The sequence below is a fragment of the Rhinopithecus bieti genome, unplaced genomic scaffold (genome assembly GCF_001698545.2).
Source record: "Rhinopithecus bieti isolate Rb0 unplaced genomic scaffold, ASM169854v2 scaffold_788, whole genome shotgun sequence".
Lineage (NCBI taxonomy): Eukaryota > Metazoa > Chordata > Mammalia > Primates > Cercopithecidae > Rhinopithecus > Rhinopithecus bieti.
Genome location: NW_016803416.1, coordinates 2,959,916 through 2,978,263, shown reverse-complemented (window position 1 = coordinate 2,978,263; position 18,348 = coordinate 2,959,916). Strand labels below are relative to the sequence as shown.

At 38.5% G+C, this 18,348-nt stretch overlaps 1 protein-coding gene across 1 annotated transcript in view; it reads right to left on the bottom strand.

The window, feature by feature from the left end:
- Positions 1 to 10,974: 10,974 nt before the first annotated feature.
- Positions 10,975 to 18,348, bottom strand: part of MAL2 (mal, T cell differentiation protein 2) — a 32,683-nt gene continuing 25,309 nt past the window's right edge. The window contains exons 3-4 of the mRNA XM_017882828.1: positions 14,288 to 14,443; positions 10,975 to 11,253 (exon numbers count right to left, since the gene is read on the bottom strand). Coding sequence (XP_017738317.1) covers positions 11,182 to 11,253; positions 14,288 to 14,443 — 228 coding nt within the window. The 3' untranslated portion in view covers positions 10,975 to 11,181. The remainder of the gene's footprint in view (positions 11,254 to 14,287; positions 14,444 to 18,348) is intronic.

Below are 18,348 nucleotides of genomic sequence, written 5' to 3'. Positions count from 1 at the left end.
AATGAGCAATGGAGGTCCTTAACAAATAGTGAAAGCTAAATATAACAGCCAGGGGGCTTATTTTGTAGTTTATAAAGAGGACCTATCTTTTGCAGTCAAAGAGCAACACAGCTAAAGAGCACACTCAAGATATGGCAGGTTTATTGAACTTCAAAGATAGTAGAATGCTCTGCCAAGGCAAATATGTAATGCTAAATTCAGCACCCTAGTAGGGGAAGCCTAGGAAAACATGAGATGGGACATTTGAATGAATACCCTCAAATATTGAGACTCTCCAGCATCCCCTGAACATTTAGAGCTGCAGAGGTGCCACTGCTCCCTCCCATAATACCTCCCTATTAATTGCTAGCACTTTCCCCACACACAGGCCTCTCCCCTAGGAGGCAGCAGAAGGTTCTCCTTAGGATATGTCCCCGATGTTCTCCTGGCTGCCAGGCTGATAACTACAGTTAATCCTCAGATATCCCAGCTGAATTCATGCAGGGTATGTTAAAGTATAAGGAGATTATACCCAAAGCAGTTGCAAAAGTTAACTAGCATGTATTAGTAGGAGCCAGGGGAGTACCAGTGAGATTGGATTCTAAGGATGCTTGATCAAGCAAAGCAGAACATAAGACTAGATAAGAAAGAATTCTTTAATCCCAGAGGTTGAAGTAACTGGATTACAAAAGAATACAGTGCAAGAAGGGATTGGAAAACTCAGCAAAGTTGGCATGTTGGGATAATATATTATGTGAAGGAACAATACTTTCTAAAAGATTTTATTTTATAGGAAGTGATAACCTACCAATACTCTCAGGAAAGCTCTGGTGAGAGGAATCAAGAAGATCATCCTAATATCAGTGACGGATCCCTTCCAAAGACCAGGACTGATGGTATAAAAGATATTAACAGAGCCTGACTCATCAATAATGAAGATGATAAGACCCCAAAAGAAGAGTCTAGATGGTGAGGCTTAAACACCCACTTCCAGGGGGTTGCACATTCTGGGAGAGTTAGTCATAGAGCCTTGACCCACAGGGATTTATGCAGATGTTTACTAGAACATGGCATTCTTAGGGGCAAGAACAAATGGACAGTGAATGAGGGTACTGCTTATTATACACAATAAAAGAGGCAGGAATAGATGAGCAGGAAACTTTTGGCAAGGGCTCACATTTTCTTGGTCAGTTCACAAATCTGAACCAGTTTTAAGCTATTGACTGACGAGGTTGATGGTTTTCCACAAAAAGGAACCCTGCAACACCAGGGCAATTGCATACTATGATGATTCCCTTGGTCTTTTCCCAAAGAGATGTATAACAACTTACTTGAGTGATTGATATTGGGTCAAGGGGAATTATAAGACATTTTGAAGGTTTTGGATCAGGGACTGAGTTGACATTCATATTTGAAGGCCCAAAACATCAATATCATTTCACTGTTAGATTGGGTAGAAAGTCAATAAATAGAACCCTGGTCAAAGTCCATCTTATGATAAACTTACTGAGTTTGTAAACTAAACTTTGGTCATTTCCCTGGTCCCTAAATGTATAATTGGGTTTACCATAATTGGCAATTGGTATAAACCTTGTATTGAATTGCTAGTCTGTATATTAAGAACTATCATATTGGGGAAGCCCAAGTAAAAGTTTCTGAAACTGTGCAGCCCCTCAGCCAATGTACTAAATAAAATAAACAGTATTACATTTCATGGGAAGGGGGTTGACAGAGAATGGTGCCATCACTAAGGATATTAATGATGCAGGGAAGTTTGTCTTTAATATATCTCTGTTTAATTCAACAGTATGGCCTTTGCAGGAATCAGAAGCATCCTGGAGATTGATCATAGATAGAATACCACAAGCTCAACTAACTGGTGATCCTGACTACAGCTGCAATGCCAGATGAGGTATGTTATAATTCTGTAATTCACATTGAAAGTATAACTATTAAATTTAAAATAAAAAACAAAGAAGACTAAGTCTGGGCAACTTAGTTATCCCACATTGGAAAAGTACATAATATCATATTACGGTATGGTGAAGGAATTTGTTCTATCTTAGAAAAGAGCATCAGAAACAGTTTACTACATGGATCAGACAGCACTAAACATATTGTTCCCTCTGTACTTTCAAGTATTGTTCCCTCTGTACTTACAATCATCGCATTGGCCAGAGTGTTCCCCTCCATGTTGACAGATTTGTCCTGGGACTGGCATAATTCTCCTGTTGTGTGTCATAATCTGAAGACCACCTGGATATAACTGTAAAACATGATACTGGTTCATTACATCAATAACATTGGGATGAGCAAGGGCAGAATGAAGAGCTTGGTAAAACGTACACTCCAGAGGGCGTGAGATGAACCCTCTGAAGATTGAAGCACCTGCTCTTTCTGTAAAAATTTTAGACATCTACTTGTCAGGGGCATGTTGGGACCTCCCCTCCAAAGAAAAAGGTAAATGGTTGCATTTTGCTTTCTTAATTCCAAAATGGAAGTACCATGGTTTGCAGGTCTCACTGGGTTTTCTAAGGCAGGATGTTTCATAGGAATATCCCTTTGGCTCATACATGGTTTGACATAAAAGGGAATCATCTTTGTGTGGTGTCTGGAACAGGAAAGAGCTGTGCAGCAGATCCAGGCTGTGACATAGCAGCTTGTCTTGGTAACTTCAGTTTACCATAACAAAATGCCACAGAACTGGGTGGCTTAAATAACAGAAATTTATTTCCTCAAAGTTCTGGAGGCTAGAAGTCCCATATCCATTTCTGGCAGAGTCAGTTCCTATTAAGGGCCTCTTCCTGGCTTGCAGATGGCCATCCTCTTGCTCTGCCCTCACATGACAGAGTCAGAGAGTTGCTTTTCTAATGGGTCCACCAGTCCTGTGGATTAAGGCCCAACCTTTATAAAATCATTTAACTTTATCTTCTAAAGATCCTGTCTCCAAATACGGTTACGTTGGAAATAGGGCTTCAAGATATGAATTCAGGTGGAGGTGTGTGTAAAAATAGAATCATAATTTAGGCCCTAAATTGTGGGTTCTGCAGCAAGGTCATGCCATTTGAAGTGGAGAATTAAATGTCTCTTAGGAATAGTTTCTACATGCCATTGGGCCCTGGTAGAGATAGAACACTGAACCATGGGATACCAAGTGACCAGCCACCCAGAGCTGCCCAATTGAGCTAGGTTTTGTTGGGCTACTTTCAAGCCATAAATTTGGGTGAGCACAGTAGTTTATTATAAGTAGAGACATTACTTTAGGGTGGAAGGCATGAGTAAGCTGCATGAGCAGTTAGCTCAGACTTGCTTGTTAGCCATCACCTCTCCCTGTAACTCACACCTTTGCCTCTTATGGGGGCTTCCTTATGTGGGTACAAGCTAAAACTGCATGACAGCTCCGTTAGAGTCATATCCAGGAGTGGTTTTGAAGAAAGTGGTGAGCAAAATATCTTAAAAATAAGTGGAGCTTAATCATCACCTCCCCTTGTTTTTTTGGAGCTTTTTAAAAATTGAAGTGAAATTCACATATAAAATTAACCATTTTAAAGTGTACAATTCAGTAGCATTTAGTACATTTACAATGTTGTGCAACCATCACTTCTATCTACATCTTAAATAGTTTCATCACTCCGAAAGGAAATTCAATATCCATTAAGCAGTCACTCTTCAATCCCTCCTCCTTCCAGCCCCTGGCAATTACTGATCTGCTTGCTGTCTATATAGATTTATTGATTCTGTATATTTCACATAAATAAAATCATACAATGTTTGACCTCTTTTGTGCATCTTGTTTCACTGAGCAATAATGATTTCTAGGTTCACCTACGTTGTCATATGTATCAGTGCTTCATTTTTTATGGCTGAATAATATTCCATGTTATGGATATACCACATCTGTTCATCCATTCATCCATTGATGGGATTTGGATTGTTTCCTCCTTTCAGCTGTTGTGAATAGCCATTTTTGTGTAGTATTTGCTTTATTTGCTTGAGTATCTGTTTTAAATTCTTTGGAATACATACCTAGGAGTAGAATTACTGGGTCATATAATTCTAGTTTGCCCCCCAAAATATTTGGAGGAACTGTCAAATTATTTTCCACAGTAGCTGCACCATCTTACATTCTTACGAGCAATGTACAAGGCTTCTGACTTCTTTTCTTTAAAAAGTTATAGCTAACCATCTTAGTGGGTGGTGAAGTGGTAATTATTGTTTTAATTTGCATTTTCCTGATAGCTAATGTTGCTGAGCATCTATTCATGTGCTTTTTAGCTGTTTGTATATCTTCTTTGGAGAAAAGTCCATTCAAGTGTTTTGCCAGTTTTTAAATTGAGTTGTTTGTTTTTTGTTGTAAGAATTCTTTATGTATTCTGGATACTGGACCCTTATCAGATGTATTTGCAAATTTTCCCATTGTGTAAGTTTTACTTTCTTTGCAGTATCCTTTGATGTAAAAATAGTTTAAAATTTGATGAAGATCAATTTGTTTTTTCTTTGATTGCTTATGCTTTTAGTGTCATACCTGAGAATCCATGGTCTAATCCAAGGTCACTGGGATTTACCCCTATGTTTTCTGAGTTTCTCTGATGAAACTTTTGTGGAATAAAAGTGCTCTGAGGTGAGAATATATACAGTCATGTGCAGTGGGCTTATGGAGTGCTTGCTCCAGAAGCATGAAATCACACTCAACTTAGCATCTAACCAGGGAGATAGCCCCATGACTGCGGTCATTGACCACATCACATAATGCATGATCCAGGATCAACCAGCCTGATAGTGTTGGAATGGCCTGCTGAAAGCACATTTGAAGCACCAGCACAGAGGCAATGCCCATGACAGTGGGGTGCCATTTTCCTGAATGCCACATGCACACTGAATTTGAGACTTCTATAGAGTATTGTGTTCCCAAAAGGGAAAACTAATCGGCCCAGGAAGAGATGAAAACAGGAGTGGCTTCATTTACTGTCACTCCCAATGACTCATTATGGACTTTGTGCTTCCCATCCTTACAATTTGGGGTTCTGCTTGCTTACCATTCTGATCTGCTTATTCTTTTCTAGGACAGAGCAAGGGTTTTATTGACTACAAGCTGTGGCTGCTGTTGAGTCATTTTGGAGTCTTTAAGCATCAAGCGAGCAGGAAGGAGTTGCCCTCTTTGCAGGGGTGATTGATCCTGATAAAAAGGTATGTAGGACTGTTATTACACAATAGAAATAGGGAGGAATATGTATGAAACTCAGGTGATCCACATGGGTACCTTTGTGGTAATTCCTTACCCAATTATGACTGTGGAGGGACAAGTGCAGTGACGGCCCCACCTGAAAAAGTTATTGTTGTCTTGGATTCAGACCCTTCAAGAATGAGGGTGTGGGTCACACCACCAGATAACTCACCCAGACCTGCAAAGGTAGGTGATAGCTGCTAAGAGAATTCAGAATGGATGGTTGGAGAGAGAGAAAAATACCACTTGTGGCCCCAAGACCAACCGCAGTGATGTGGCTGAGTTTGACCCACTAACCTTCCTTTTCTAAAAGTCTTCCCCTCAGGATGAGAGGCCCACTGTGGAGTGGCTCCCAGGATAGGCATGGAGAAGTGGATTGATTTGGTACAAGGGGTGAAAAGTGGCAGTTATTAAGTGTACTATTTAGATCTCCAAAAGATAACCATCCACAGGGAGTGCAGTTATCTGACAGCACCAGTTGCAGATGCCCTCAGGATCTTCCTTCAGTGTCCAAGCCAATGAGCTGAGGCCATTCGTTCTAGGCAGTCCACAGGCAATGACTGCACATGGTGTTGGTATAAGAGCTCATCGTTTCTAGCTAGTGTGAGACTCCTCTATGGGCAATCTTTGTGCTGGAGCTCACTGCTAAATTGGTTGAGACTTTCTCAGAATGAGCACAGTCTGAGGCTCTTCCTACCTAAGGCTTTTAGGCTCTTCTCCTAAGAGTCAAACATGCATCAGGGGCAGAAAGATTATTTTTCCTACTTGTGCTCTCTCTCCTCTTTATCTTTTATAGGCATTTTCTCCAACAAACATCTTGTACTTGGAACTGCATCTTGGCTTCTTCTTTCCAAAGGACCTCCTCTCCCAGACTTGCATCATCATCTCTGGTAGATAACTCAGGCTTGAATAAATTAAGTGGCTCACCTCAGGTCCCACAAATGTTAAATGGACTATTTTTTTTCACAATATTTATTCTCATACTGAATAATATCCATGAAATCATGCAATTGATGTGCAAGTTATAATTCCCTAATTCACACTGAAAGTATAACTATTAAATTTAAAATAAAAAACAAGACTAAGTCTGGCTAACTTAGTTATCCCACATTGGAAAAGTATATAACATCATATTTTTTTGTTGAGAATTTATTTGTTCTATGAAAGCATATTTGACCAAGAGTTAATCTTTGAGATTTAGTCAATGTAGTCATTCTGAAGACATGAAATACCTATCATCTTACTGAGAAACCAATTTCAATGCTTATGGCTGCCAGCCTCTGCCAGCGTCTGTTAGACACTTCATCTTAGTGTCTAACATAGACACTTCCATCAAACAGCAAAGGAGATAGTCCAGTTGTATCCCCTCCAAGCCAATATTCTATTCCTATGGTCTCTAAAATGGAGTATATGCACTTAAATATGCAAGATAATTACAGAGTGACAAAGGAAATATTTTAACTCTATTTTATGAGCACAAAATTAAACTTTTACTAATAGGTTGGTGCAAAAGGAATTGCAGCTTTTGCCATTACATTCAATAGCAAAAACCACAATTACTTTTGAACCAACCAAATACTTAAAATAGGTGGACACCAGTTCAGATATTCCACAGGTATAAAGTATGTATGCTCAAAAATGGAGATAACTGTTAAAACCTGCTGTCTAAAATTAACAAAACACAAACCTTACATTCTAGTGAAGAGGACAAATATAAATTAATGCTATATGCATATACACTATACAAAATATAGTATACACTATACAAAATATATCTTTCTGCCCTTGATGCAGGTTTGATTCTTATGAAAGGAGAAGAGCCTAAAAGCCTTAGGTAGGAAGAGCCTCAGACTGTGCTCATTCTGAGAAAGTCTCAACCAATTTAGCAGTGAGCTCCAGCACAAAGATTGCCCATAGAGGAGTCTCACACTAGCTAGAAACGATGAGCCCTTATACCAACACCATGTGCAGTCATTGCCTGTGGACTGCCCAGAATGAATGGCCTCAGCTCATTGGCTTAGACACTGAAGGAAGATATTTTGTCTAGTGTATATGCACTATACAAAAATGTAGAAAAGAAAAATATAAATTAATGCTATATGCATATACACTATACAAAATATAAATGTAGAAAAGGAGAACAGGGAGTGCTCTTGTCAGATTCAAGATTAAATGTGGTTCTGAGGTAGGACCTCACTGTAAAGGTGATGACTAAGCAAAGACCCAAAGAGGGTGAGAAAGCCAGCTCAGTAGTAACTTGGGAAAAGAGTGCTGCAGAGAGAGGAACTAGGATTGTCCTTTTGTTAGGGGCACAGCCCAATAAAGGTGTAACTAACATCCTTTTTTAATCACAAAGTTGGACATTCAAAACACTAAACATAACTAATTTATGCCAGAGGTTGCAAATGTTTTTTGTGAAAAATCAGACCTTGGCAATGACCTTGAGCAGTAGGATATAAGTAACTTCCACAAGCTTAGTGTTCCAATAATAGAATAACTAGGCATACATGGGTTAAGCATCATTGCTATCCCCAAACTCTGGACCCCTGCCTGATGAATAAGCTGCCACCTAAGACACTGATTCATCAATTAAACTTGAGGCATGTTGTTAATGATAGAACCTTCATGATAATGATCCAGAATTCCAGATTCTGGCGTATTCAGAGGTAGAAATTCATAGTCCATGCTCAAGATCAAAGGGCATCTCTCAGACTGGAAAATCCTTCTGAAGTCAGTACCAGGCATCCCTGGAAGCCCGAATAATTTGGGAAAAGGCTGACTCAATGTAAGGTAATACAGCAGACCGAAGCCCCCATAGTTCATGCCGGAATTGACAAAGTGGAAAAACACTCAGGTAGTCACGCACTCAGGGACCGTTCTAGATGCAAGTGGCCTAACCTTTTCTCCCTCATGCAAGTTTGGCTTAAATTCTTACAGCAAAAATCATGAGTCCTTTGTTATGACAAAAATGATATAAGATATGACATTTACCATAAATAGTTATGTTGTTGAACATTCTGCTAAAACTTCTTTGGGTAAAGAAAAGATCACCTTTTTCGATATGGATGTAAAACCTGGGTGAACAGAGGCAAACAGAAATTAAGAGTCTGCATTTTGGAGTCAGACTGTTGCGGTTTAAATCCCAGCTTTCTCACTTGCTAGGCAGGCAGCACTGGGTGTTTCTTAAGGTCTGTGTTTTAGTCTCCAAGCCTTTAAAATGGGATGAGTATACACCCCATAGGGTTGTTAGAGGAATAAATGAAGTAATATTTGACAAAATGCTTGAAACATATAAAACATGGTATAAATGCTTTTAAATAAAACAATTCTCTCTTTTAGCATGGATAGTTTATTTTATTTATTTATTTATTTTATTTATTTATTTTTTGGTGAGACAGGGTCTGTTACCCAGGCTGGAGCCTTAACCTCCTGGGCTAAAGCAATCCTCCCACCTCAGTTTCCCAAGTAGCTGGGACAAGAGGCATGTGCCACCATGCACCCAGCTAATTTTTTAATTTTTTTTGTAGAGATGAAGTCTCAGTATATTGCCCAGGTTGGTCCTGAATTCTTAGTGTCAAGGGATCCTCCTGCCTCGGCTTCCCAAAGTTTTGGGAATATAGACATAAGTCATCACACGTCGGCAAAACAGAATTCTCATTTAAACTTCCCTATGCAACGTTACTTCCAAAGACTTACTCCTTTTACCCTTCATCCCAAAAAAAAAAAAAAAAAAGCACAATTCTTGAGAGACTTTTACACAGAAATGTTTAAAACACAACTTTTTATACATTATAAGTCTAGAAGCTCTGTCAAGTTTATATCAAACCTTTAACTGAATTTCAAAGTGAATGGTGTAATAGATGACCACAAAGATTATCAAATGAATACTTTATTAGAGACATAACACATATAAAATAAATTTCTTTTCATCAAGGAGTTACCAGATTTTAAAACCAACCAACACTGCCTCATTTTTACAGCTAAGATACGTTAAATTCTTAAACGCCGTAATTTTTGTTCAACTCCTTTGTCATTCAACTCACAAATCTAGAATGCAATTAATCTACAAATCTAAGTATTCACAGATGTGTCTTAGGCTTGGTTCGTAACAATCTAGAAGCAATCCATTTACAAAAGTGCCACCAAAGCATTTTAAAGAAATCAATGTAATGCCACCAAACAGAAGACTGCTATACTGGGAAACAAATCTCACAACTAAATTCTAGCAGACTAAACGATTCCAACTAGAATAGACTATATATCCATATGGCACATTTAGGACTTTGTAATATGTAATTCATAACACAGGTTTAGGTGTGTGGTATGGAGCTGGGAAAACCAAGGAAGTAGGGTATTACAGAAAATATCTGATGTAAGTATAAAGTCATATGCCTTATTTCCTCATGTCTTCTGTCTTTATATTTTTATCACAAACAAGATCTAACAGGGTTCTTTCTAGAGGATTATTAGATAGGTAACACTTGATCATTAAGTACTGATCATGCCACTCATTCACAGTTGTTCTATGTTCCATGAACTCTAATAGCCCAACTTATACATGGCACTCCAAGGGGATGCTTCAGCCAGAAAGTAAAGGGCTGAAAGAGTACAGCAATACAAAAGCCCTAGTGTGGTGGGAACTGTGGCCTCACTCTAACTTGTTCTTCCATTCAAAACATTTTGGCACCTTTCCATGACCAGGATCTCTACAGGTAGTTTAAAATACTTTTCTGTGCTATTCAGCCAGAAATAGTTTTTGTGCTGGCTATGATTTTAAAACTGATTTTGTCTGTCACCAGTGCAAAAACAATATAGATGTCTGGGTTAATGCAAAAACATAAGAATCTACAACTTTATATTTAATAGTCTATTCAAATTTAACTCAAAGTAATGCAAAATAATTAGAAGTAAAAACTTAATTCTTCTGAGAGCTCTATTTGGAAAAGCTTCACATATCCACACACAAATATGGGTATGTTCATGCACAGCGCAAACAACTGTATACTAGGGCAAACAACTGTATACTGAAGCATAAACTCAAAGTAAGACATAAGTAGCTAGATACCAGTTCCAGTAGTGGTTAATGGTCTCTGGGGATCCCATTTTAAGCACTCTCAGATGAGGATCTTATGAGGAACTTGCTCAGTTGTTAGACTATCATTAGTTTGATTAAGCAACTAAAGTTTACTTCATAAATTACTTTTGCCTATATCCAGGACTCTGCCTGAGATAGTCTGAGAAACCATACATTCCTCCAAAGGTAAGTATGTGACTATTAACACAAAGGCAATGTGATTATTGCATAATGAGGCTAAATATTATGTGGCTTGTCTATTAGGTTTATAAGTTTTCATGATCAGTTCAAGAAAATGCAGAACATATATAAGGTTTTACACCAGTGGTCGACAAACTATGGCCCACAGGTTAAACCCAGCCTCCCCTTGTTTTTATAAATAAAGTTTTATTAGAACATAACCACACTCATTCATTTCTGTATTGTGTACAGCTGCTTTCATGCTATAGTTGTGACAAAGACTGTATGGCCCATGAAGCATATTTACCATCTGGCCCATTTTTAAAAAAGTGTGCCAATTCCTGGTTTACACTAAATTATAGAGTTCAATGCAAAGCCTATTTGAAATGTGTTTTTTTAGGGAGTTGTAGTTACCAATTAAAATTAAGGTTCAGGTGACTCAGCAACCAAACAAAAGGGATACTAATTTTTTATGAACAATATATTTGTATTTTATGGACATAAAAGGAAACGTTCAGGAAGGGAAGGAGGGGAGAGATGTAAAATAAAAGGCCATTTCTTTAATATCATAATAAAATTAACATTCCATCCATGAAATAAACCAAAATTTGAGCTTTGATAGAGTCTCTCTCTACTAAACAAATTACTTTTGAATGTTTGGAATGTTTTTGCATCTGGACAAAATGGTATCCAAATTGATGAAACTAACACACGATAAGGAGTGTTACGGTCGCCATCTTCGTAAAGCCAGACCCAAACTGCAACCATAACAAGCTGTCGTCACAAAGGCAAAAATCTAAGAAAAAAGAAACAAAAATTCACATCAGATTTACAACACCGACTTAAAAGCAGTGTCCTCAAGAACAAACATATGAAGATTGACCAATCTATCTAAAAATACTTCGACACTTACAAAAATATTTTACATTGATTTGATGATTTGTACAACTTGTTTATTCCCTCATACAATTACCCCCCACTTCCTTTAAACATTTTAGCCCTTAATAATTTTCTCATTTGTGGATGACTTTACATTGAACATTTGTTCACATTCTGGGCTCACTTATTAAGTATTTGTGAATCCCCAGGCACCGTATTTAAAACTTCAGCATGAAGTTCTATTCATGTAGTGGCTTCACAGCCAAGGAAGCCAGCAACTATCAGAACCTGAGGATTCATCAAATAATTTCTGTGATGATGGAAGGTAACTTTAAAACTCAAGACAAGTGGAAATGAATTATCAGGTTGGCTTGCTCTTGTATGGGAGACAGTCCTATGCACAAATTTGCACGCTACTATGAATTACTGTCCTGAGAATCTCTTCAGCACCAACTGTGTGTGTATCACTGCACTTCGTACATACAAACAGTAGATAGCATCCTCACCCTTTTGGGGCTTATGACCCATAGAAGACTAAAAGACAAAGAAAAAGCAGTTCAACATGATAAATGTTATGGTTTAGCACAGGGATTCTTAACTAGGAAACTAGCTCTGGGAAGGAATACTAGATTCACCTATAGACCATTTTCACAGTTTAATTACTATTCTGTCTTCTTTCCACCCTTCTTCTGCTGATTGTTTCTCTGATACATTTCTAATCTAGACATTGTTTTCTGAATGACAGCAATAGCGCTTGATATCTATTATTATGGAAAAGGAATTTTCCTATCTAATGTCCCAAATGGATGGCTGATACATTTTAGTTAGAATAAAACTCAAACTAGAGATTTACTTTGGAGTGAGCACATGGATGAAATGGGATGTAATGCTGAACTCGAAGCATGTAGAGGTTTACTGAGACAGCTTCACTCAGAAAGGGAGGGACAAAGTCACAAAAGAGAAGCAGCCAGAAAAGATTTACATTATGGAGAACAAGGAAAACTAGGCCCTTAGGACAAAGGTGAGAAATTAAGGACCTCAGACAACCATCACATATTTCAGCAGCTACTATTCTTGTGAAATTAGGTTCTAGGGTGACTATCAATAGATGTGGGGATACTTTAATGATCCAAGATGATCCAAGAATCTAGCCTGCACCATTAAAAAGAAGGGACTAGAAGTAAGAAACATATAAAGGCAAATACAATGGGAATTGATGACTCATAGCAAGGAAAAAAGTCAAGTTCCTGAACTTTGCTTTGTAAAACTGTTAAAACCAAGGGTTTTCCAATGTGATTTTGGATCACAAGGATTCTATGATCCTCAGGGATGATATGGTGGGTAGAGGCAGCTTTATGAAAAGAGAATGAGCATCATTCAAGGCCCTCTTCCTCCACTTCAACTACAGCACCTAAACTTTTATTCTAGATTTATTGGGGTTTTAGGTAAGAATTCATTAAATAAAACTTTTATTTCTTTTATAAGCAAGTGTTAAAGTCACTAATCTACACTATAAACCTTTCAAAGCTAAAACCATGACTCCTTTTTGTTGTAATCCCACCTTCAGCCTAATTCATTGCAGGCACTCAATAAATTTGGACAAATCCTACCAGAGACTTGGGAAACTTATAATAGGTCTTGTATTGTCTAACATGATAGCCACTAGGCACATGTGATTAAATTTATTAAAATTAAACAATACTAAAAATTCAGTTCCTTAGTCATACTAGTTATCTTTCTCACTCTTTCCCCCCACCAGACAGAGTCTCGGTCTGTCACTCAGACTGAAGTACAGTGGTGTGGTCTCTGCTCACTGCAACCTCCACCTCCTGAGCTCCTGAGCTCCTGGGTAGGTAGCACTACAGGCACAAGCCACCAGGCTTGGTGAATTCTTTATTCTGTTTTGTTTGTTTTTCCTTTTTCAGAGACAGGGTTTTGCTATGTTGACCAGGCTGGTCTAAAACTCCTGGCCTCAAGCAGTCCTCCCACCTCGGCCTACCGATGTGCTGGGATTACAGGCATGAGCTATGGCTCCTTGGCCTAGTTAATTTTCAATTGCTCAATGGCCACATGAGGCAAGTGGTCACCATTTTGGACAGCACTTACATGAAATATTCCTGTCACTGTAGAAAGTTCTACTAGACAGTGCTGCTCCAGACAGATTTCATTGACTATATGAGTACTGGGTTATTTATAGGCTACCTGGGGAACATAATAAAACATTAGGGTCACTAATTTGCCATATACTTAATTAAGTATCACAATATTTCAGAAAATAATTTGGACTTCTGACATCTTAAAAATGATCTCTAACAACAAAAAAATATATTATTTCTTCAAATTATCTATACAAAATGACAAATTAACTCCAGTATATGAATTAGATGATTTTAAAAATTTAATAAATACCCCAAGGAATGTATTTCATCTGCCTATCATCTACTACAATGGCTGGCTATTTGCCTTACTCACCTGCACTTTCCTTAATGGCAGGAACTGCAACTTATTCACCCTGTCCTTAACACCCAGCAAAATTACTTGATAAATGGTAGGCCCACAGTAACTATTCATTGAATAAAAATAAATTGCAAGCAGCTATCGAATACTAAAGAACAAAACTGGGAGATCTCCTTTACCATCTCTGAAAGTTATCAGAAGCAAAAAACACAATTCTTTTTGCAAAGTAGACATTGCTGTGCAAAGCCAAGCAGTTCTACTGGTTCGCTATGATCTTACATGAACATCAACCTCTTTGTGCTACAGTTTAATCACCCACAACACTGGGGGTGATCATGGCACTTTGCTTACAGGGTTACTGTACAGATAAATAGCTATTATATATTTAACGCTAATGGCTAGCATTAAAGAAAATGAATGTTGCCTGAGGAGTTTCTTGGAGGCCTTGACAGTGGAGCGGACGTGCTGGTGAATGGTACTCATGGAATACTTACTGTGGCTGCTACGTTTATGTTATACTGGTTATCACTCAGGAGCGGCTGCAGGGTCATGGTTGCATTGCAGTGCAAATCATGCAGGGATGTGGCTGCTGCTTCCAATAAAAAGGCTCCAAAATAGAAGACAAATACTGTAAAATGGTAGGCAAAATCCTAAAAGAGGAGAGAAAAGACATGTGCAATTAAAAAAAAAAAGATATTTTCTGTTCCTTATTTTAAATGATGAAGTTTAGGTTTAGCAAGATCAAAACATTTAATTAAACAATTTTAACTATATTCACTTTTTATCTTAGCTGCTTTAGAAATGTCAGGCTATTAGAATCCACGTGGAAATCAACCAACCCACTTTAATTGGCACATTGGTAAACCTTTCCAAATACTGAATTTTATAATATATAATTTTAATTTGGATTAAGATGCCATAGAGATCAATGTTAATTAGGATAACATAAAAAAGCCATAACATATGCTGTCTTTAAAATTCAAGTAAAATAGCATTTAAATAACATCTTTTATTATGGTTATTATATGTATTCATACACATAATTTTATTTTGAGCAGTTATTTTATCATTAGAGATTTCCACTGAAAGATACAGAAGACTAATAATAGAATTCAATAACACATATTCATATATTTCATTAAAAACTACTTACATGTACTTTGACCAAAAGTATAAGAACTCGTTTAAGTTTCTTTGTATGTTGCTGACATTCATATGAAGCATAACACTATTACAGTTCATATTGTCTTACCTGAATTAATATACCATCAACACATCACTGTTTGTTTTTAATAGCTCCCACATATCAGGTACCTTACGTGCATTATTACTCATCCTTATAACCACCATTATTGTCTCCATTTTACAAAGAATTTCTTCTTTCTTTTCAGTTAAATGACTATTTAAAGCCACATAAATATTAACTTTGGGAGGGAGAAAAACATGTAGTGTGTCTAGTCCCAAAGTCCTGTTTCTTTAGTTTTCAGAAAAAATTATTTTAATTGACAAAAATACATATTTATCATGTACACGATGTTCTGAAATATACATTGTGGGATGGCTAAATTGAGCATATATATATATATATATATATATATATATATAACCTCCCATAATTATCTTTTTTGTGGGGAGAACATTTTAAATTTTTTAAGCATTTTTCAAGAATATAATACTACACTGTTATTAACTATAGTCACTATGCTATATAACAGATCTCTTGAACTCATTTCTCCTAACTGAAATTTTGTATTCTTTGACCAACATTTCCCCAGTCTCCCATTACCCCATACCCTGGTAATCACCATTCTATTCTCTACTTCTGTGAATTCAACTTTTTAAGATTTCACATATAAGTGAGATCATGTGGTATTGGTCTTTCTGTGCTTGACTATTTCACATAACAAAATGTTCATTTATGTTGCAAATGACAGGATTTCCACCTTTTTAAAGGCTGAATTAGTATTGTGAATATATACTGCATTTTCTTCATTCCTCTACGACCCTTAGGTTGATTCCATATCTTGGCTGTAATGAATATGAGAATGCAGATATCTCACTGATTTCCTTTGGATATATACCCAGGTGTGCGATTGCTCGATCATATGGTAGTTCTATTTTTAACTTTTTGAGGAACTTCCACAATGTTCTCTATAATGACTGTACTAATTTACATTCCTACCAACAGTGTGTAAGGGTTCCGTTTGAAGTCTTTTCTATCAAACTTATTATTGATTTCTATTACTGTTATAGCAATATTACACCAGGAGAGCATTGCACTGCCTTTGCAAATGGCCATAGAGCAAATGATACTGTTTACAGAAATTGTTCTCACATCTGGCCAGGCACGGTGGCTCACACCTGTAATCCCAGCACTTTGGGAGGCTGAGGCAGGTGGATCATGAGGTCAGGAGATAGAGACCATTCTGGCTAACATGGTGAAACCCTGTCTCTACTAAAAATACAAAAAAATTAGATGGGCCTGGTGGCAGGCACCTGTAGTCCCAGCTACTTGGGAGGTTGAGGCAGGACAATGGCATAAACCTGGGAGGCGGAGCTTGCAGTGAGCCGAGATTGCACCACTGCACTCCAGCCTGGGCAACAGAGCAAGACTCTGTCTTAAAAAAAAAAAATAGGCCCAGGATGGCCGAATAGGAAGAGCTCCAGCCTCCAGCTGTGAGTGACACAGAAGACGGGTGATTTCTGCATTTTCAACTGAGGTACCAGGTTCATCTCACTGGAGAGTGCCAGATAATAGGTGCTGGTCAGCTGGTGTAGCCCGACCAGCGAGAGCTGAAGCAGGGCGAGGCATTGCCTCACCTGGGAATCGCAAGGGGGAAGGGAATCCCTTTTCCTAGCCAAGGGAAACTGAGACACACAACACCTGGAAAATTGGGTAACTCCCACCCTAATACTGCACTTTATCAAGGGTCTTAGCAAACAGCACACCAGGAGATTATATACCACACCTGGCCTGGAGGGTCCCATGCCCACGGAGCCTCCCTCATTGCTAGCACAGCAGTCTGAGATCTAACTGCAAGGCGGCAGCAGCGAGGCTGCGGGAGGGGCGCCTGCATTGCTGAGGCTTAAGTGGGTAAACAAAGCCACCGGGAAGCTGGGTGGAACCCACCACAGCTCAAGGAGGTCGGCCTGCCTCTGTAGATTCCTCCTCTGGGGACAGGGGATAGCTAAACAAAAAGCAACAAAAACCTCTGCAGATGTAGATGCCCATGTCTGAAAGCTTTGAAGACAGCAGTAGATCTCCCAGCATGGAGGCTGAGATCTGAGAACGGACAGACTGCCTGCTCAAGTAAGTCCCTGACCTGTGAGTAGCCTAACCTGGAGACATCCCCCACTAGGTGCAGACCAACACCTCACACGGCAGGGTACACCCCTGAGACGAACTTTCCAGAGCAAGAATCAGACAGCAACACTCGCTGTTCAGCAATATTCTATCTTCTCCAGCCTCTGCTGCTGATACCCAGGCAAACAGGGTCTGGAGTGGACCTCAAGCAAACTCCAACAGACCTACAGCTGAGGGTCCTGACTGTTAGAAGGAAAACTAACAGAAAGGACACTCACACCAAAACCCCATCAGTACGTCACCATCATCAAAGACCAAAGGCAGATAAAACCACAAAGATGGGGAGAAAGCAGTGCAGAAAAGCTGGAAATTCAAAAAATCAGAGCGCATCTCCCCCTCCAAAGGAATGCAGCTCATTGCCAGCAACGGAACAAAGCTGGATGGAGAATGACTTTGACAAGTTGAGAGAAGAAGGCTTCAGTCCATCAAACATCTCAGAGCTAAAGGAGGAACTATGTAACCAGCACAAAGAAACTAAAAACCTTGAAAAAAGAATGGATGAATGGATAACTAGAATAATCAATGCAGAGAACACCTTAAAAGAACTGATAGAGATTAAAACCATGACATGAGAACTACGTGACAAATGCACAAGCTTCAGTAACCAACTCAATCAACTGGAAGAAAGATGATCAGTAACTGAAGATCAAATGAATGGAATGAAAAGAGAAGTGTGGAGAAAAAAGTAAAAAGAAATGAACACAGCCTCCAAGAATGGGATTATGTGAAAAGACCAAATCTACGTCTGATTAGTGTGCCTGAAAGTGAGGGGGGAAATGGAACCAAGTTGGAAAACACTCTTCAGGATATCATCCAACAGAACTTCCCCAACCTAGTAAGGCAGGCCAACATTCAAATTCAGGAAATACAGAGAATGTCACAAAGATACTCCTCGAGAAGAGCAACTCCAAGACACATAATTGTCAGATTCACCAAAGTTGAAATGAAGGAAAAAATGTTAAGGGCAGCCAGAGAGAAAGGTCGGGTTACACACAAAGGGAAGCCCATCAAACTAACAGCAGATCTCTCAGCAGAAACTCTACAAGCCAGAAGAGAGTGCGGGCCAATATTCAACATTCTTAAAGAAAAGAATTATCAACCCAGAATTTCATATCCAGCCAAACTAAGTTTCATAAGTGAAGGAGAAATAAAATCCTTTAGAGATAAGCAAATGCTTAGAGATTTTGTCAC